The sequence below is a fragment of the Bidens hawaiensis genome, unplaced genomic scaffold, assembly GCF_021521415.1.
Source record: "Bidens hawaiensis isolate Kalapana, Puna unplaced genomic scaffold, B.hawaiensis_p1.1 tig00029908_1, whole genome shotgun sequence".
NCBI classification, from domain to species: Eukaryota; Viridiplantae; Streptophyta; class Magnoliopsida; order Asterales; family Asteraceae; genus Bidens; species Bidens hawaiensis.
Genome location: NW_027505166.1, coordinates 42,457 through 63,688, shown reverse-complemented (window position 1 = coordinate 63,688; position 21,232 = coordinate 42,457). Strand labels below are relative to the sequence as shown.

Sequence of the window (21,232 nt, the reverse complement as noted above, 5' to 3'; positions counted from 1 at the left end):
AAATTCGAGCGAACGACGAACGAGCGGCGAGCGACAAGCAGTTTGGACATCCCTACTCATAAAAAAAGACACGTTTTTGGGCCCCTCACTATGAATGCCAAGGGTTCTTGTGAATTGTGATCATGGGCAATACAAATAATGACATGACAAGGGTCAACAACAAAACAAAATGAGGATCGTATTTCACAAGACCCGTGAAGCTCAGCGTATCATGTGACTCATGAAGGATGCATATCACATATCATGTGATGAATGTAAGGATTAATTAGAAATTGAATATCAAATAATCGAATTATTCAATTTCTTTATATTTTTAAGTTAGATTCGTATATAATTCGGATTCGACATGGATTCAAAAACATCGATTTAATTCTTATTAAATAAAAAATTATTATATATATAATTTCATAGACGGGTACCCGCGCGATGCAGCGGGAAACGCATACGTTTGTAATCATGTAACAAGTTTATGGGTGTTCGTTATTCGATTTGAAACCGAAAAACGTTCAAACCGGTTATTGGTTTGATTTCACCATTGATTTTTTTCATTAACTTTTGGTCGGTCGTTTTCAATTTTCAAAGGTCTGTTTCGCTTTTTCGACGACAAAAACCAGTTACTAACGGTTTGACTCACGGTTTAATTTATAAATCATCGTAACCAGACCGCAAACGCCCATACGTAAAATGTTATTTTTTTAAATGAAACAAACTATAACAATATGATACTCAAATTAAAGAAAAAACATGCTCGTTTTTGTGGTGTAATTTCTTTTAAAAAAATATTAGCGTATGAAAAAGTTATTAATGTTTAAAAATCATGAGGGAAGTTAAGTTAAAAATGAAAATAAAAATAATATAAGAGTGAAAGATCAAGGATCATAGTTGTAACTATTTTTAAATTTTACAAAAGTTAAGCAAAGTAAAAGGGTCAATGTTGTAACTATTATGTAATAACCATATATGACTTTTTTAGTTGACAAGTTTGCTTTATTCGAGACGTATTAAAGGTTGTATCATGTGTTGATTGACTTGTAAGTCCTTTAAAATCAAAGTGTCTTAATTTGCCCTTCTTTCATACATTATATATAGTATAGATAACTACTACCAATTTTATTTAAATATATATATATATATATATATATATATATATATATATATATATATAAGTCGATAAAAAAATAATACTGCAAGGTTGTAAAACATTCAAAATATTCAAACTGGCCACACTGATTTACATTTTTATAGAAACTGATGAAAATATTACGAACTAACTAAAAATACTATCTCTACAACTTTTTTATCATAATTTTGCATTCGACTTGAAATTCGATTACTAATATTGAATTGCATCCGAATTTTCAAAATTGAATTCCAGTCTTGAATTTTGAATTTTTGTTTTTCTTTCTTATTACAATTAAAATATTAAACACCCCTAACTTGATGAAGTTGTTCCCCTCATCTAGCTCAATTGATTAAAAGAGCGTAAGACTCGACACAAAAGATTGATGCAGGTAACTTTAGCCATGATTTTTTGTCTTGTTTTTTTCAATTAACAAAAAGGAGAAATAAATATCCCAAACAAGTGGATGTCAATTCTGAAAAAGCAAAATTATTAGTATGATCAAAGTGATCTTTTTTTAATGGCACACCCTTTATCTATTTACACACCCTTAATATGTTCCGTATTGATTAATATGAAGCATATTTTGTTGGTTTGGTGTTGAGTAATATGCCCATATTAACCAATATAGACCATATTGATATGTAAATAGAAAAATAAAGTGTGCCAACATAACCTTTTTTAAATGATCTGATACTTGTTTTTGGTTTGATGTACAAACTACAAACTTTAATCAAATTTCTTTTTTTAATTTTTTTGTTTTTTGAAAGAAACAAATCCATCCACACACTAGCCAAGTAGCCAGTGGCTAAACAAATTGTCCAGTACATCCACCAAAAAATAGAAACAACACCAGAAAACAAGAAACATACAAGCATGTATGACACACACAGCCCAGAACCTTAAAAATTGAAAGCGTTCCGAGCCGCCCATTAGACATCGAACATCCTCGACCTATTCTTCTATACACATAAGAAACTAACCACCTTTAGGCGGATTTCTTTTAACCACCAAGCAACAATGACCTTTTGATACTCATTCATTTGACATAGAAACTCAACAATTTCATAAATAACAATAGTGACCCCTATACTTTATAATATGACACTACTGCCCTTCAAATCCACTCATTTTTTGTTCAAGTTAGACAACTCCTTGACAAGCCTCTCCAAATCCAATAATGAGCTCCCACCTTCCTTTACTGCCTCAAGTGCTTTGTTTCTCATTTCTTTTGCTTTCAACTTCCCAACTTCATCCCCACTCATTGACTCCGCAATTGTCCGAGCCAACCGGGCCGAGTCAGGAATAGCATTCGAGCCTTCACAAACCCGCACCGCCACACCATGGTCCTCAACTAATAACTTAGCATTAACAAATTGATCAGCCTCCATGGGCCAAGCCAATATCATCACCCCACTTATTATCGCTTCCAAAACCGAGTTCCAACCACAATGACTCAAAAACCCACCCACAGCTTCGTGACTCAGTATCGCGACTTGTGGAGCCCAACCCCTTATCACAAACCCTCTACCCGAGCCAGCCCGAACCAAACCATCTTGTTCCGGTCTCACCACCAAAACATAACTAATCCCACTATCCTCAAGCCCAACTACCAAACCCTCCATTTGTTCACTTGTTAGAAACTTTTGACTCCCGTAACAAACGTACACGACCGACCCGTTAGGCTTCCCATCAAGCCATCTAACCACATCACAGTCCGAACCTGAACTACCTGAATTACCTGAACCAGGTAGTTCAGGTTCGGACTGTCCACGGGTCATGGGATCGGACCCGCCAAGTAAACTAGCGGGTCCAACCTCAAAAACCCTCCCATGACCAATAAACTTATTCTTCAAACACTCAATATACCGCGACTCCAACGCGTCAAACGTGTTGACAACGCAACCCCAACTCAACCCATTCGCAATATGACTATCCACCACAAACTTCCACTCCGGGTCGGATTCCTTGTAGGCCCGAATCAACGACGGGAGATGATCCCATGAAAAGCTAGGTGAATCCGGCAGTTCATGAAACACCGTGTTACTTTGGGACCTAACGACAGAAATGTTGCGGCACGAGTAGTCCAAAACCCCAGTCAAAAAAGCACCACATGAGACGTAACATATCCGAGGAATACCCAACTTGTCGGCCAAGTGGTGGGTCCACCCAAGGAAGAAGTCCGACAAGATAGCAACAGGTGGGTTAGACTGGGAATTGAACCATTGTGTAACCGGGTCTTGAAGTTTTGCCAACGAGTTCATGATGGGTGCGTTGCCATGGTTGCCGATGTCTTTGACGTTTTCTACGCCGGATGGGAGTGATGGGTGGGGTGGGAATGGGAGGACGAGGGTTTGGATGTTGGGAGATGAGTTGAGAAGTGGGTTGAGGATGCGGAGGTTTTTGGGTGTGACCAGGATGGTTATGGTTAGACCGTTGGTGGCTAGGTAGTGGCTTAGGTCTAGGAGTGAGAGCATGTGACCTTGTGCGGGATACGGGAACACGAGGATATGCGAACCGCCTGTCTCTGAGGTCGCCATGGGAAGTGTGTGGTTGTGAATGAGATAAGGGTTGGCTATAATGAGCAGGTATATAAATCACACTGTGGGGTATGATACTTATGTAGTATTGTCGTTTCTTTGAGTAAAAAATTGAAGCAAACGTGCTCATTTAGACCGGGAAAAGCCTTGCCGTTTTAATTTTGAAAACTTTTCTTTGTAATTTTTCTATTTTTTATTATATTTTCGGTTATATCTCGTCTTTTTTCTTATATGTTGGGCTTCCTACTTCTAGTAAGAAGTTTCTTTTTTTATTTTTAATATATTTGGTCTTTTCAAAAACAATGTATTTTTCGTTTATGTTCTAATGATAGGAGGCTTTAGTAAGTTTGATTTTTAAATGTGTCATTTTAAAAGTATGTTGGCAATGAAGGATTTGAGCTACGTCTTGTACAAAGGTTATCAGTTTGAACCCCGACCCCACCCGAGTTTCCATCCCCCAATGTGTTACGCCATAGAGTTATGCTCTTGTGGTGGCACAACGACTGTCAAGTGACAGCCGGCGGTATGATTTCCCGGGGAACCCCCAAGCCAAAATCTGAAAGTCAGCATGAGCCCCGTTAAAACAACATAGTCTGACCAAAGTTGGGCAACGTAGCTCTCCGAACAATGACTTGATTTAAAGAGTACGATAGGCTAATACAAGAAATTCACCATTCTACAAAAGTATAGTATTGTTCATTTATTTTTATTTTATAAATATCAAACATTCACAAACCTTATTTAAATTAAAGTTAATTATACATATAGTTTATATAGTTTATGTAGTTTGTTGAAAGTAACGGATTCAGATATTAAAGATTTTAAGCAACAGGTTTGGATTTTGTGTGTTTCAATATTAAAGGGTGCTGCTAAATATACCCCACTCCCTTTCACTATTTTTACTAAATATACACCCCCCATTAACTTATTAAATAAATTAATATTACCCTTTAACATTATTTATATACATATCAGTCCCTACAACATATTTTTCACTTAATAATCTTCAGTACATATATCAAACTAAAAACTATCAAGTATTACTATTAATTTATTTTTTTAGTATTAATATTGTAAATATTTATAATATTTTTTTTAATTTTAATAGTATATATATTTATAATATCCTTATTTTACCTCTTTATCTTTTACAAAATAAACCCGAAACTCAAAAACCTAAAACCCAAAACCTGAACCCTAGACTTTAAACCCGAAACCCTAAACCCTAAACCCGAAACCGGAAACCCGAAAACCTAAACCCGAACCCTAAACCCTATACCCGAAAACCTAAACCCGAACCCTAAACTCGAAATCATAAAAAAAAGCAACTTGTAAAAAAAATATGAAATCCTTGTTTTTCTGCTAATTTGGTAATTATATAATTTCAAGGGGTAATATTAAAGTTGGTTTTTCCAGGGGGTACATTTAGCCTGACCCATTAACAGGCGTTAAAAATTTTGTTAAATACAACTAAAATTACCATTTTAGTATTTTTACCATTAAATAAACTAGTAATTCCTTTAAGGGACTATTAATGTAATTTTCATATATAAACTAAACTGAAACCAAAATCCCATGTGCCCGCTGTTCTTCACAATGACCGGACCTTAATCCCAATTCTGGTAGCCTCACCCAAACCCAGTTTCCATTAGTCGCCTTCCATACCTTCCACAAGGCTGATGCCCGTCAGATTTTTGACAAAAGAACCTTTCCGAGCAACGAGGAATTCTTGATGATGTAAGCTAGCTAACCAAAGAAGTTACCGAAAAATATGTTTCAACTTGTTTAACATTTCTATGCTATCTTCCATTATCACTTGGTCTTTATATGCTGTCTATTTTAACTGCACTGTCCAACATGTCACACTTGCAAAATTATTTTCCAAAATCCATGTAAATTTATAAATTGTAGTTAAAATTATAAAATATAAATTTAAAAAATATTTTATAGAGATTATGCATTTGAGTATTTGAGATGGGTCAGGTTAGAGGTGCAAAAAAAACCCGTACTCGGAACCGGACCCGAAAAAAATATCCGGAACCGGTTTTTTTATACCCGGATATTCTATACCCGAAACCGGAACCGACCATGCCCGTAGGGTATGCATTTTGAGGTCAATACCCGTACCCGACCCCATTTATACCCGTAAATACCCGGACCCGGTCATACCTGATACCAATTTTCTAATACCCGAAATAATACATGAGTTTTTATAATATATTTTTATGTTTACTTCACAACTTTTATGTTTAAGTTTTTGTAAAATGCATATTACTAAGTAAATAATTTGTAATTAAGTGGATTTATGGTTTTTGTAATATCGTTTAATTATTTTTATAAATTACAAAGCAAATTTAAATTTTAAACAAATTAAAAAATGTATAAAAAAATTACAAATTCAAAACCGGGTATTAATACCCGGTCGTACCCGGTTCCAATACCCGAACCCGATCATACCCTACCCGGGTACTCAATACCCTACCCGGTTTCTCTCAATACCTGATTTTTCAATACCCGATCATACCCGAAACCGGTTCCATATCGGAACCCGGGTATTAGAAAAAACCCGATTTGTACACCTCTAGGTCAGGTTACCAAAAATATTTCCGAAATCCATATAATAACTTTATGGTAATTAAGTGATTCACACCAATCATGGAGTCATGGTAGATACCAATCGGGCCTCCGTCAAATATTATGAGTAAAATATTAGGCCCATTAACGAGAACAATATTCATCACATCAGTCAAAGAAGTGAACCTAAACAATCTAACATTACAGAGCATTCACAGCAGTCATCCATCCTTATCTCTATAATTATACTACAAAACACTATATTTCTCTTTCCTGTTTAATTAAATAATATTTTTTTTACTTTTATCATTACAGATTTTTTTTTCCTGTACTCACAACCAATTCAACAAATATTAAAAAAAATAAATATGGACAAACTTTGTTTCCCCAAATTTACAAAAAATCACTACATTTCTCTCTACCATATAATTTACACTCACAACTATTTAAAACTCCATCTTATAATTTACCAATTCCCCTCACATAATTATAGGGGATGGGTTGGGAATGCTCTTAGATATCGTCACATCGCACCCATTAACATAAACAATATTCATAAACACTTAACTAACCCGTCATAACCAGCATTCATATCCATAAAGTTCCTTACAGCTATACATTTAATTTCTAAACTAAAGGGAAAATTTTATAGGGTCACAGTTGTATCTGCAATGTTATATGAAACAAATTGTTGGGACATCAAGAAGGCACAAGTGCGGAAGATGGAGGTAGCGGAGATGAGAATGTTACGCTGGATGTGTGGGCACACAAGGTTAGACTGAATAAGAAACGGTGTGTTTCAGGATATATTAGGGGTAGCTAACATATCCAACAAGATAAGAGAGTGGAGATTGAGATGGTTTAGACATGTGAAGAGAAGACGGAAGACGAATCCTGTTACATCCGTAGAAAACATTACTATAAAGGGGAGGAGGGGTAGATGCCGATCTAAATTGACTTGAGATGGGAGGATTAGACATGATTTGCTAGATATAAACATCTTTGACCCGCAATAATAAAACAACCGGACCCATGTAACCCGTACCCGGTTTTATTCTTTACTCCTATCTATTCTGGTAACCCTTCTTCTAATGTATGTGTAGTTCCTTGATCTTGTGTTTCTGTAATCGATTTATTTATCTATTGATCATATTATTAAGATCTGCGATTAAGTTTCTATTTGTCTCCGATAGTCTCTTCTATCTCACCTTCTCCAACCTGGTCATCTTTTCTTAGGTAATTGATTCAGTTTCTATAATTTTTGTTTTTATCAATTGTTGACATGTAATTGGATATCAACCATGGCTCAACAAACCATCGTTGTAGCACCACTGTCAACAGCCGCTGCACCACTATTGCGTCGCTCGCACCTGGATTCCGGTTTCTTCCCAACGATGAAGAACCTGTGATTTACTCCATGACAGAAATCAATGTCCATAGACTTGAGCCATCGGTATAAATCTCTGGTTTTTATTAGGGTTTTGTAACCTGGTGTTTTTTGCAGTCAATTTCAGTAAAGTTCATCAATTTTTGTACAAAGTTTTTTAATTATGTTAGGCTTTTTTTAATTCCGGTTTTAATTGTGACATCGCTTTCATGCAAAAGGCATAATCATGATCATGCTTGACTAGTGAATGATGATTAACTTGCCAGTACGAATGGTATAGTTATTTGGTTTATTCAATTAACCACGGGTTGGTAGTGCAGTATCGTATGACGGTATGAAGTTTAAGATTGGACCGTAAAGATTCGTCAAGTGCACCATTGTGCCCCTGTAGGTATGTTGCAATTCTCTTATCTTACCTCAAAAACATGTCTTAAATGTCTCATTATAAACCAACTGATTCTCGGTATAAAGTCAGATAATATATGAGTTGATATATATAAGCAGGCATAATGATGACAAATTAGCGGATGCAACACAAGGCTTTTGAATTGCTTTTGTCTTCTCATGACTAAAGTTATCCGGATTTGTTTTTTTCACATGAACATTTGAAACCTATGATTAAAATTATTAGGTACGATGGAGGTAATTCAATTGTAGCGTATGGAGATTTTATAAAATAAACTACATACTTGCATTCCCTTGAAAAAATCAAAAATAATTGCAGAAGTTATGTAATCTTTACAGATTCTGACTTAAGGGAGATTGATAATTTAATGGGTTTCCATGGCTGGTTGACGAAAGTCAAAAGAAATCCACAAGTTGGAGCAATTAACTATAACCTTTTTCGTTTCATGTATGTGCTCCAATCTGTGATTTCTTGCCTTACCCAGCATAGGCCTGTGTTTAAAAATCAAACTATTTGAGTTATACTTTAGTTTTATATGCAAAAACTTATTGTTAGTACATATGGTTATAGTGTTGCAGAGAAACATTTTGTCTGTGCTTTGATAGAAGTTTAGCCTATTATTTGTAAATAAGGAGCTTACTCCAAGAGGTAATATTGTTAAGTGGCTGTGGTATTTTAGTAGACTGAAAATGAATAATAATTATTATTATCCTCATTTGATTTCATTACTAAATGTTTGTGTAACCTTCCTGATGAGTTTGGTTTGTTAAAGAGTAAAATTGTAGTTTCATTGCTAAACGTTTGTGTAATCTCCCTGATGAGTTTGGTCTGTTAGAGTAAAATTGTAGTACAAAGCAAAATTGGTGAAAATATATAAAGTTCGAATAAGCATTTCTAACGTAAATCTAATGACCCAATTTTAGATCAAAATAAACATCCATGTTAGGTTGGTTTTCTAGGTTTTTACATTAATAAATTAAGTTCTCATTATTGGTTTTTACATTAATAAATTGATGCCAACCAAAATTTCCCGTTGCAGGAGAGAGACAGAGAAGAAGAGAGGATTGACAATTAAAGCTCATCCAAATGAAAGTGAGGCGAGATTTAACTATAAGGTTGGTACTTGGTAGTAGATAAGTTTTTTTAAAGGGGGCAATGCAACGAATGGTAGTGATTTTTCATTCATGTACCAAACCGCAAGACTCGGGAATCTTTTGTATCAGCTTGAGCATTTTCTCGAGGTTGATTGCTTTATACGTTGCTACAACTCCAAATACAAATTTGTAAATTTTAAATGCTAAACTTCTTTGTACACATAATAATATATATGTGTGTGTAATAATTTTTTTTACATACATTATGTGTTTATTATTTAACTTTGTTTTCTATGTTTATAAATTTGAATCAACTCGTGTAATACACAGGCTCTAAAACTAGTTAGAATATAAAAAACCTACTTTTTCCATAAATAGAGGGGGAAAAAACTAAAACAAGCTCCATTGAAATCTTTATAATAGCATAAAATTTGATAGAAACAATGGTTGCTCTCTATATTGAAAGGGTTACTATTCATCAATTTCCATACGTAAAGTTATGTGTGTACTGATGTTTATTTGGCTTGATTTGTCAACTATACGATTTGTGAAAGTAGTGCTTTGTGGATGCTTTTACTAGACACGTTAACAATAATACATCATATACACATAATTTTATGTATCAATCAATCATACACAGTGGAATCCCACCAATAGCAAAGTTACAAGTAGGGTCTAGAGATGGTGAGATGTAGGCACACTGTACCTCTATCCAATGAGATGGAGATGTGGCTTTCAGAGAGACACTCAGCTCTAAAAAAAATATGAATGAACGAATATAAGAGAAAATCAAAGTTTTATAGTAATATAATTAATAATAGCACGTAGTAAAAATAATAATACTAATACAAAAATAGATAAAATATATATTATATGACAAGAAAATAACATAATGGTGTGTGACCAAAAATAAGATAAAGAGAACCCCTAAGGTATTTATTTATCCCTAAAAATATTTAACATTCCTCTAATTGGGCTAATACATATAGATTTACTATTCTTTCAAAAAATAAGTTAAGGATGGTACGGGGGACTTCCGTTAAGTTTAGAAACGGTCATTCACTTAAATGCACAACTATTTAGACCATGTGTAGTGGATGGAGCTCCTATAAATGCGTCTTGCGCCATGTAGAGTCACGTCACTATAGGGACGTTTTACAACAGCGTGGTGTAGGAGCTTCTTCAAATCATTATCTTATTACTATTATTTTATCATTATTCTTATATTAAAATAAACAAAGCAACCAATTACCTTCCTTTTTTCTCCTTCCGGCATGATTGACCTAATTGAAATACTTTTGAATTTTGTTTACTATTCTATGAGATATTCACTCTAGGAAAATGGTTTAAGGAGTTGTGAATGAAGGATAGAGAAAATGTTGTAGTCTCTCTGTATGTTTGAAAAATTCATGTAACACCTTATAAATTTTTTAATGATTTTTTAAAGCGGTTATGAGTAGAGAAAAGAGAAAAACCAACGATAAATATTTAGAAAAATATTATTAATTAATTGTAAAGAAAAGAGAAAATATAATGTTTTTTTAGTATAGTTTTAGGTTTGAAGATATGGATGTGGCAATAACACTTCTCTTAATAATTGGCACAAAATTTTAAATGCATGGACCATATTTATGCACAAAACATGTCTTTCACAGCCACACTTTCTCCATCTCAAAACTCCAACTTTACCTTCGACAATATTCTCCCATCCAACCACTATGGGAGGGTCCACGGTTGCAGTCGATGCACCCGCAGTACTCATGATGGTCATAACAACAACGATGTTAGCTATGATGCCACCCACTTGCCAAGCAATAACCACCAACAACAACCAGCAGCAGCTGCATCCAGTGATCCTGATACCAGGAGCCGGTGGAAACCAGCTTGAAGCTCGGTTAACTTCCGAGTATAAGGGGACTGGTTTGTTGTGCAACCGGTTCTACCCGCTTAAGAAGGATAAAGAGGGGTGGTTCAGGCTGTGGTTTGAGATTGGTGTGTTGTTGGCACCGTTTACTGAGTGTTTTGCTGAACGTATGACGCTTTATTATGACCAAGTGGCTGATGATTATAGGAATGCTCCTGGAGTGGAGACTAGGGTGACTCGGTTTGGGTCTACTCAGTCTCTTCTTTACCTTGATCCTTCACTCAAGTAAAGTTTAATATTTTCAACTTCTTAATTTTCTTTATAGTTTTAAACTATTAACAAACATTTATCTAGTTCAATCATGCATTCATTTTACTCTTCTAGCTTTGAGTTTTTTTTTTTTTTTTTTAAGAAAATGGTTGTTTTGAAAATAGGAAATAAAGTTTGTGAATAACAACCATTCATTTTAATTGTTCATTCTCGTTTGAATTCTTTCTTTCTTATTTTTTTAAGTTGGTTTGTTTTGAAAGTGTTGTTGTTGTTTGAATGTGATTTCTGAGTTAGTCGTTATGTGTGTGAGCTGCTTCAAATTGACAAAAGTGGAATTAGCTAGAGATATTTGAGATGGCTACTTTAGTTATGTCAATTTTAACTTCGCTTTTTTTTTAATCTAATTTTTCTTTTAATATATAATAATTTTAATAAAAAAAATTAACTTAATGTATAGTTTTATTTTTTAACGTGCCATTATAAATTTGTTTAGAACCGAAGTATATTTAAAGTAATTTTTATTTATTCTGTATATAAAGATAAAAAATATGTTATAAAAGGATCATACAACACTGTGTATTTTCAAATAAAGACTAACTTAAGATACTCAGGACACCTTTCGGGTATCCCATTTGGTTTCATCGGGTTCTCATCAACACCGCAGCCTCTTGGCTTGGTGATTTGATTTCTAATTTCGGTTTTTACGACCTGAATTTGATTTCAGAGATGAATGATTGTGTGTGTGCTTGATAAATGCATTTAGGTAGATTGGATATAGATGGGATACCACCCCAATCAATTTAGGTAGTTTTTGAGTTGTCTACAAGTACTTACTGGCTAGAAGATTTAGATAATTTGGGTTTTTTGAGTTATGCCCGAGTACCCTTAGAAATCAAATATCTTAAGAAAAAACTTATTTATTATCATGGTTTTTGAAAACAACTTTTCTCTTAAATTTGAAGTAAATTAATATTCTAATTTTACAGGAAGATAACGAGTTACATGGAACCATTGGTGGAATCTATACAACAACTTGGCTACAAAGACAGTCAAAATCTTTTCGGAGCACCATACGATTTCCGTTACGGGTTGGCACCAGAAGGACATCCTTGTCACGTCGGCTCAACATTCCTCGGAGACCTAAAGCAGTTAATCGAGAACGCAAGCAACACAAATGGCGGACTTCCCGTTATCCTCATCTCCCACAGTTTGGGAGGCCTATTCGCCCTTGAACTCCTCAACCGTAACTCACCATCATGGCGCAAACAATACATCAAACATTTCATTGCATTGTCTGCGCCATGGGGTGGCACGGTAGACGAGATGTTAACTTTTGCTTCAGGGAACGCATTGGGAGTTCCCCTGGTGAACCCGTTGCTGGTCAGAAACGAGCAACGGAGTTCAGAGAGTAATTTATGGCTCATGCCACGAATAAAACAATTCCCTCCTGAGACACCGTTGGTCGTGACACCAAACGCAACTTACTCGTCTTTTGACGTTTCAAGATTTCTTCAAGATATCGGGTTTGAAGAAGGGGTGCACCCTTATGAGACGCGTATCCTACCTTTGGTTGAAAAGCTGGCTGCACCGCAAGTGCCCGTGACTTGTATAGTTGGAAATGGTGTCTCGACACCTGAAACATTGTATTATGGGTCAGACGGGTTCGATAAGCAGCCAGACATTGCGTATGGAGATGGAGACGGGACGGTTAATATGATTAGTTTGTTGGCTTTGGAGGATGAGTGGAAGGATGAGAAAGATCAAAAGTTGAAGGTGATTAAGGTTTCTGGGGTTTCTCATACGAATATACTTACAGATGACAACGCGTTGGCTCAAATAATCGGTGAAATTGAAGCTATCAATTCCGAGATGTCTTCTTTGCCACTTGTTTCGAGTTTGTAAACACTAGAAAATTAATATATTATACATCACGTAATAAATCTTAATATGATTTCTTCGAGTCAAATTGTTTATAAGTTATCTAAGACCAGCTTGCTAAGTTTAAACAAGCCAAGCTTAAACTTAAGCTTGTTTATAAGTGAAGCTGCATACACCAAATAGGCTCTTATACGAATAAATAAAATTATTACCTATATAGGTATAATAACCTTTTTATAAATTTATAATAGTATATATGCACATTGAATATCATTATATCATCAATTATATATATGATATATAAGGAAAATAAATAATGTACGAGAGTAATGATTCAACACCCAGGCTCAGACATGATTCAGTTTGTTTTATTAAACAATTGGTTTAACAATTTGAACAACTGGTCTTTCAAAATCGTGATGCGTGGTTTTAGAAATGAGTTCGATATTGTACAAGTACGGGTACCCAAAATACTGATACTTAATTTCTTTATAAGTAGGTACCAAATACCATACGGAATCTATCATAACGATACCGGTACTCGTTACAAATTGTTTGTTAGTATCGGTGTTATGCTAGTACTGAAAACACCGATACCGAATTTCTAAAAAAATGGTATAGAACACCATACCGAATCTATACATAAATGATTCAATATGGGTACCGGTACCAAATGCTCAACCCAAGCTGGTTTTCAAAAAAAAATATAGATCCGATTGGTTTCCAAAAATCAGCTAACTGATTTTTCAAAATTCAGTAATCCATTTGTGTGCATTTGAATAATTGTTGTTCAGCAATAGTATGCATTTGTTTTGAAGTTTATCTTAGTGTCATAAATTTTAGTATTTTTTTTTCTTTTTAACAAAAAGTGCATCACATAAGTGACGCGTTCGCATCGCCACATCAGATTTTTGGACGCGTTTGTCGGAGCGCATCAAGCAATTTAAAACCAAGCTTGACAGGCAGTTTCTCGGTTCAAGCCAAGCTTGACAATCAATTTTTCGGTTTAAACCAAGCTTGACAGGCAATTTTTCGGTTCGGAGTCAACAATTTTAACTTGTAAGAAAAAGAATATATGTCTAGCCATTAAAGGAAAAACAACGTCCGGGGTTTTGACTACCGATAGTCAAACCCAACTATAAGTTTCAAAGATCCATTCTTGTAACAAATATTTCAACAATCTCCATCATATTTATCCACGTCCCCTGTTATCTACAAGATCAACATTTCCCTTTTAAACAGAAACGGGCATATAAAACCGTCACTAAACCCGCAGTACACCTGATGACCCAGGTTGACTCTATATCATAGTTTACCAATCATTTGAAGTCCATGAAGGTAGGTCTGGGTGGGCGGTTACTTGAATCAGGCACTCGATTCTGCTGTTGCTGGTGTGGTGGCTGCTGAGTGTTAAGGTTGGAAAATTGGTGAAACATCTGCGAGTGTGGTGAATGCTGAGGTGGCAATTGTCGGTTGTAGTTCATTCCATTAAGGGCTTGAGTTTGACCAGTCTCGAGTTTGAGCCGCTGCACTTCTGCTCTCAGGGTTTCATTCAAAGCTGTAATATATGATAATTATTAGTTATAATTTCTTGTTTTAATGATTATATTGTTAACGCTTAGGTTTTTTGAAACTGAGAATTTAAAGAATGTTGAAAGTATTTTACCATCTCTGAGTTTTGCCTGTTGTTCCATTGCTTGTAACCGCAGCTTGAGTTCCTTGTTTTCAGAAGTTAGACCAGTTGTATCCCTCTGCATCATAGTTAAAATAATTAGAAGTGTAAATGAGTTGAGCCGCACATGAGCTACTTAAGATTGGCTCGTTAAAAGCTCAAACCGAACCAAACTTAAACGAACTCAAGCTAATATTGGAGCTCCTTTAATAAAAGAGCTCGAGCTTCACATATCGAGCTTGACTATGCACACGAGCCTAAACGAGTCTATTACTTATATAACTTTTACTTAATATACAGTATATACTACATATATATATTATTATATTTGCATGATAACAATAATTATTATTATTATACATATATATTACAAAATAGCTAAATAATGTTACAATAAATAATAATTATACTTATATGTAAATAATTACAAATATGTATAAATAAAAAAAATCAACTAACTAATAATTAATAGCGAGCTCGAGAGACTACTCACGAGCAAAGCTCAAGCTTAGAGGAGTTTGGGTTCGGCTCGTTTACACCCTTAGCAATGATTCTAGTATAGAGTCCTAATCACTACAAAGGAGTTGATTTGGGTTGTGTTTTATTCTCAAACAGGTCAAGTCAAAAGAATCAACTAAAAAGAAACGAATCAAATGAGTTAAAGATCAGGTATATAACCACCTAAGTCATTTTATTTTAAACTTTGTAATAGAGGGAAGTTCAATACAATACCAAATTTATGTAAGAAACTACGAGAACTATATAAACTCTTGTATATTTTGCTTTAAGCATGATACACAAGCCAGTTAACTTATGTAACCCGCCTATTCCACTATCTTTCTTTCTCTATTAAACCAGCAAAGCACTGAGTACAAGTTTATTAAGTGGTTCTCAAAGTTATCTTTATTAAATGCATCCTTATTGTAAGTATCAAGTTTTTAATTTTATAACCATATCTAAGCAATTATATTTTTATAATATTCAATAAATGAACTAAATAGTGTTTTGTTAGTCAGGTATAGAAAACTTACTCATTTGGCGCCTTACAATAGCTATCCAACTCTGCCCTTTTACCACTAATAATACACACGTCTATGTTATAAAAATCCAACATTTTCTTCGATTGCTTTGCCTTTTGTTAATAGACATTTGATAATCATTCAAAAAACTTTACTAAACAAATTACCAAGTCAACTGTTAGAAATTCATCAAATGAAAGGTATAGAAACTCAAAATCCAAACTACATTTTCTGTACGTAATTTTCAAGTGAAAGGTATAAGATACTTATAGCAAATATAGCGGCTGGCGAATGAACCCAATTTGATAGTTTTTCTTTACTAGAAAGACCCATTTTGGAAGGGCCAAGGGGAAAAAAACCGTTTTAACCCGATCCAAATTTGCACTACTATTTTGTCCTAAACCCGCTTTAGGGGGTGTTTGGGATTCCTTATTTTTACCCATAAGTCACAACCTTGTGACTTATGAAACTTTTCCACTTACACATTAAGCAATCCCAAACACTTTTGTAACTTTTCAATAAGTTAAAGTTTATAAGGAAGCAAAGATAAGGAATCCCAAGCACCACCTTAGTCAGAACCCTTTTGAACTCGTTATCCACCCTGACCCAACTCGTTCATTTTGCCATGCCTACTTATACACAAACATCTTATCAAACAGTGTACAACGTATACGAACTTAAACCCGAATATTCAAATGCAAACAAAACACTTAAAATCAATATAAATACTAAAAAATACTATTAACTCATTCAAGACAAGCATTTACCTGGAGCATTGTCACTTGGGTCGACAACGTTGTCGCCTCGTTTTGAAGTGTCTGCACCTTCCTCTCCAACTCACTCGTATACTTTATCTTCCTCTCTTTAGAACGCGCAGCCGACTGCCTGTTCGCAAGAATCCTACAATAACAACCACCCAAACTCATAAAAATCCCAACTTTTTAAACTTTCTTTAAAATTATTCAAGAAAGCAAAAAAAAAATCAACTTTTTTAAGATTATTCAAGAAAGTAAAAAAAATCAACTTTTTTTAAGATTATTCAAGAAAGTAAAAAAAAATCAAATAAGCATAAAATGTAATATAAAGATACAAAACTTTTAATTTACAATTAACAATCAGATAATAACTAAGAACTATTATTTGGACCCTAATTATGCCCCAAAAAATTGCATAAATTCATCAAGAAATGAAGAAAATAATAATAAAGATGAAACCTTTTAGCTCTTTTGGGATCAATCAAAGCAAGTTCAGCCAATTTCTCAGGCGCAAGTGCCTTCTTGGAATTATCGACGGCCATCAACACCGAATCCCCTTCAGACCCATCCATCGAATTACTCCTTTTATGACTTAACCCAAACCCTAACCCTAACTCATTAAAAAACCCAGCATCCACCGACAAGCTCCTCTTATGGCTCACCGGCGGCCTACTCGCCGTCGACTTGACCACGTCGGACGACTCACCCTCCGACTTAGACGACGACTCGCCGCCGTACGGGGCGTCGGAGGATAAAAACGGCAACTCCATTCCGGCGAAGTTGAAGTCCGCCACGACGTCGTCCAGGAGGATGTCGTCGTCGGGAAACCGGAAGAAGGTTTCCGATTGAGCTCGGCGGTGGTGGGACCCGCGGTTGGGTGTGTCGGGTAGGTGTTCGAGAGTGCCGCCGTGGTATGTGGCGGCGGTGATTGGTTTTCCGGCGATGTTTGGGTCCATCGGAAGGTGAATAATAATAATAATAATAATAATAATAATAATAATAATAAGTTTAAAGCGTTTTTGTTGGGTTAGAAAGATATAATAGAGGAAAAAGAGGGTGCGAAATTACTTAAATATGGGTAATAAAATGTGGAAATGAATTGAATGAAATAATTAAATGTGTTGTAGTAATTAATTCACGAGATTCTCGAGTTTTACGAAATGATACGCATGTAATTAAACTTATATATGCGTTAGCGTGGTCAACAAAAACTGCTTATCAGAGACGAGTTTAGGTAGTTTCAATTAGGGATGGCAATGGGTTGGATTTGGGTTGGGTTTAGGTATTCATACCTGGTTACGAAAGTCCATCTCAAACCCGTCGGGTTTTAATCGGGTAATTACCCGTCGGGTTTCGGGTTTTCTCATCGGGTTTCGGGTTTTCAATCGGGTTTTGTCAAAAGACCCGTTGGGTATACTCGGCCTAAAACCCATCGGGTTTCTTTCGAGTTTTGACCAAGTATAACTAATCGATCACAAATAATGATTATCATAAAAATAAAATGTCTCAAATAATTATTATAAACAAGTTTTAACATATAATATATTTAACATATTTAGAGTATACTATATATAAACATAAAAAAAGTTGTGCTGGGTATATCGGGTATATAATTGGGTAAATGAGTTAATGTTATCGGGTAATCAGGTCGGCTAATCGGGTATATTACAAATCTCAAACCCGTCCCAAACCCACGAAAATTTTCAAAATTAATCCCAAACCCTAATGGGTCGGGTATTACCCGTCACAATCATGTCGAGTTTCGGGTTTTCCCATCGGGTTCGGGTTTCATTGTCATCCCTAGTTTCAATCTTATACTAGAATAAAATCTAGATTATTATAGCTCGGCTCAAAACCTATCAGGTATTTACCCATTAGATATCAGGCATACACACGGGTTTCAAATAACTATAGGTTTGATAAATTACCATTATGTTATCTTTTGCTTTTATTGTCTTAAAACAATAAACTATTTTACTTATTAAAACTATAGTTTATTAGTTATTTAAATCCGGAGTCCGTTTTAATGTAATTTAATGGTAGAAAGTTTAGGTTTCCCAGTGAAGATTGAAGACACAAGTTCAATCCTTACAGACAATACTTTGGAGAGGACATGGTTAACTTAATGAAAAGAGACTCTGATATTTGTGATCTCTAGTTCGATCATGAGGGCGTCCAGGCTTTACCACCAGTGGGCATTCAAGTGGGTAGATTTTGCCTGGAACAGGAGATAACTTGGAGGTGCTTAAGGACTCCGTACGGCTAGGTTGGGCAAGCTGGCAATTCTTGGAGGTGCTTAAGGGCTTCATTGGGTCATCTCGTACAGAGTACATAGACAATTCTTTGTTTGTTGCTCATTCAAAAAAAATTACTCTCTCCGTCCCATTATAAGTGTCCACATTTACTTTTGTATTTGTCTCATTACAAGTGTCCACTTTCAAAATTTATTAGCCATTTTTCAAATTTACCCTTAAACACACACAACTAACATTAATAAAAAATATTGATGGACCCACTTTTCAAGGGCATTATTGTCATTTGGTAAGAAAAAAAAAATAATCATCCAATCACCTTAAACTTTATGTTTTTCAAGCATGGACACTTACGATGGGACGGAGGGAGTACTAAAATCTGGATGTTTCAACTATACAAATAAAGAACTTTGAGAGCATTCCTAACAAGTCATCTGTTATATGTGTGGCGTTTTCTATATTATATAGATTGGTTGTGAGTGGATAACAGAGTAAATGTTATTGTTCATGAGTAAATTTATAAAAACATTATTCGCCATCTATAATTTTTTAATATTTGTTGAACGTGATTGTGGGTTAATGAAGAGAAAAATGTAATGAGAAATGTATAGAAAAGTATTGTACTATTAACTGGAAAATAATGATAAAAGTTAGTGTTTTTAGTGTAATTATAAAAATAGAGATAGAGAAGCTGCCGAGAATGGTCTGACTTGTGCAATGAGTCAATGACAAATCATTATAGAGCGTTGGTTGCATGAAAAATACAACTGAAAGAAAGTTTTACTAATACCCACGAACCGTTTTCAATGCTAATGACCTAAAGACGGAACTAATTTTAAAGACGGAACTAATTTCAATGCTAATGATCTAAAGACAGACCTAATTTTTTATTCGATTACCAATAATTCTTTTCTATGGATACTCAATTGAAGTAGTAAAATTAACTTAACCAAGACCGAGTAGCTTTAAACCTCTCTTCTTTCAATGTAATTCCTTTTGATGTGTGTTCGCTTTTTCTAACCTACATCTTTATTTATAAATTTTGCAATTCAGAAAAATTGCCCGTTAACCAGTATTATCATATACAAATGTTCATTTTTGCTGAAGGATAAATTGAATTATTAGTTATTTACTCGACAAATTTGTTTGCCTGATGCATTTACACTCAATACTTTTCATAGCATTTCCAACCCGTTATTCATCCATATCTTTATAATTACATTAAAAAATACTACACTTTTATTTCATGTTCAATTAAATAATATTTTTTATAAATTTTATCATTACCGTTTTCTCTCTCCTCTACTCACAACCAACTCAACAAATATTAAAAAATAAACAGGACAAACAAAGTTTTCCAAAATTTACAAAAATCACTACATTTTCTCTCTTCACCCTATAATTTGCATTCACAACCTCACTCTATAATTTGCATAAATTTAGGGGATGGGTTGAGAATGCTCTCAAAGGAGTCATCATTAACTAAAACTAATAGCAATAATTAAACTAGATGGGTGTCCGCGCGATGCAGCGGGAAACGCAGACATTGGTAATTATGTAACAAGTTTACTAGTGCTCAATTTTTGGTTTGAAACAGTAAAGTTGTTCAAACCGTTCATTGGTTTGATTTAACGGTGATTTTTTTTCTTTAACTTTAACCTGTCGCTTTCAAATTCAAATGTCCGATTTCGGTTATCGATGAAAAAAGACCATTACTAACGGTTTGGCTCACGGTTTAATTTAAAACCCATAAAAATCAAGCAGCAAACACCTTTATGCAAAATGTTGTTTTTTAAGTGAAAAAACTATAACAATATCTTACTCAAGTTAAAGAGAAAAACATGTTCGTTTTAATGATGCAATTTTTTAAAGAATATTAGCGTATAAAAATATTATTAGCGTTTAAAAATAACACGGGAAGTTAGGTTAAAAGTGAAGATAAAAACATATGGTAAAGGATTAAGGGTTATTATCGTAACTAATCTTTAAAGTTACAAAAGTTTATTATAGGTGATGGGCCAAAATTTTTAACTAATTTAAATGGAATTGAATAACGCGTGAGTTTTAGTGTTACAATGACCATTTTTCCCTACTGAAAGTTGTATCATGTGCTTTGCTGCTTATAAAACTCTTCAATTGAAGCGTCTCCCTTATTTCGTTTATTATATATAATATAGATATAAATAAATGAGACTATGCTATCAATATTTGGTATATTTAAAACCTCATGTCTATCTTAAACCCGTAAAAAAATTCAAAAGTAATCCTAAACCTAATGAAATTGGTAGGCTTAGGATCCTCCCAAACCACTAGAGACCCCTCCACACCATTTTTTCCATATAGGGCTCATATAGGGTTATACAATCGTATAACACCTGAATTGTGTCAGTTTGTCTCAGAT

General features: G+C 34.6%; 2 protein-coding genes and 1 pseudogene across 2 annotated transcripts; 1 reads left to right on the top strand and 2 right to left on the bottom strand.

Moving 5' to 3' along the window:
- Positions 1–2,144: 2,144 nt before the first annotated feature.
- Positions 2,145–3,656, bottom strand: LOC143611186 (UDP-glycosyltransferase 89A2 pseudogene; annotated as a pseudogene).
- A 7,095-nt stretch (positions 3,657–10,751) lies between these two features.
- LOC143611187 (lecithin-cholesterol acyltransferase-like 1) lies at positions 10,752–13,206 on the top strand. The gene is made up of 2 exons (XM_077085452.1): positions 10,752–11,270; positions 12,242–13,206. Exons 1-2 carry the CDS (start codon positions 10,753–10,755, stop codon positions 13,155–13,157), a joined length of 1,434 nt encoding a protein of 477 aa, XP_076941567.1. The 5' UTR covers position 10,752; the 3' UTR covers positions 13,158–13,206.
- Positions 13,207–14,219: 1,013 nt separating this feature from the next.
- LOC143611183 (transcription factor VIP1-like) lies at positions 14,220–17,560 on the bottom strand. Its single transcript, XM_077085450.1, has 4 exons — positions 17,039–17,560; positions 16,592–16,724; positions 14,800–14,884; positions 14,220–14,691 (listed from the first exon to the last, which is right to left on the bottom strand). Exons 1-4 carry the CDS (start codon positions 17,533–17,535, stop codon positions 14,453–14,455), a joined length of 954 nt encoding a protein of 317 aa, XP_076941565.1. The 5' UTR covers positions 17,536–17,560; the 3' UTR covers positions 14,220–14,452.
- Between the last annotated feature and the right edge of the window lie 3,672 nt (positions 17,561–21,232).

Bases quoted from the DNA above. Each gene is read 5' to 3' on its own strand.
- LOC143611187 (XM_077085452.1), top strand. From the start codon at position 10,753: ATGCACAAAACATGTCTTTCACAGCCACACTTTCTCCATCTCAAAACT. The intron at 11,271-12,241 runs GTAAAGTTTAAT...CTAATTTTACAG, and splicing joins TACCTTGATCCTTCACTCAA to GAAGATAACGAGTTACATGG.
- LOC143611183 (XM_077085450.1), bottom strand. From the start codon at position 17,535: ATGGACCCAAACATCGCCGGAAAACCAATCACCGCCGCCACATACCAC. The intron at 16,725-17,038 runs GTTTCATCTTTA...TTGTTATTGTAG, and splicing joins GATCCCAAAAGAGCTAAAAG to GATTCTTGCGAACAGGCAGT. The intron at 14,885-16,591 runs GTAAATGCTTGT...ACTATGATGCAG, and splicing joins CCCAAGTGACAATGCTCCAG to AGGGATACAACTGGTCTAAC.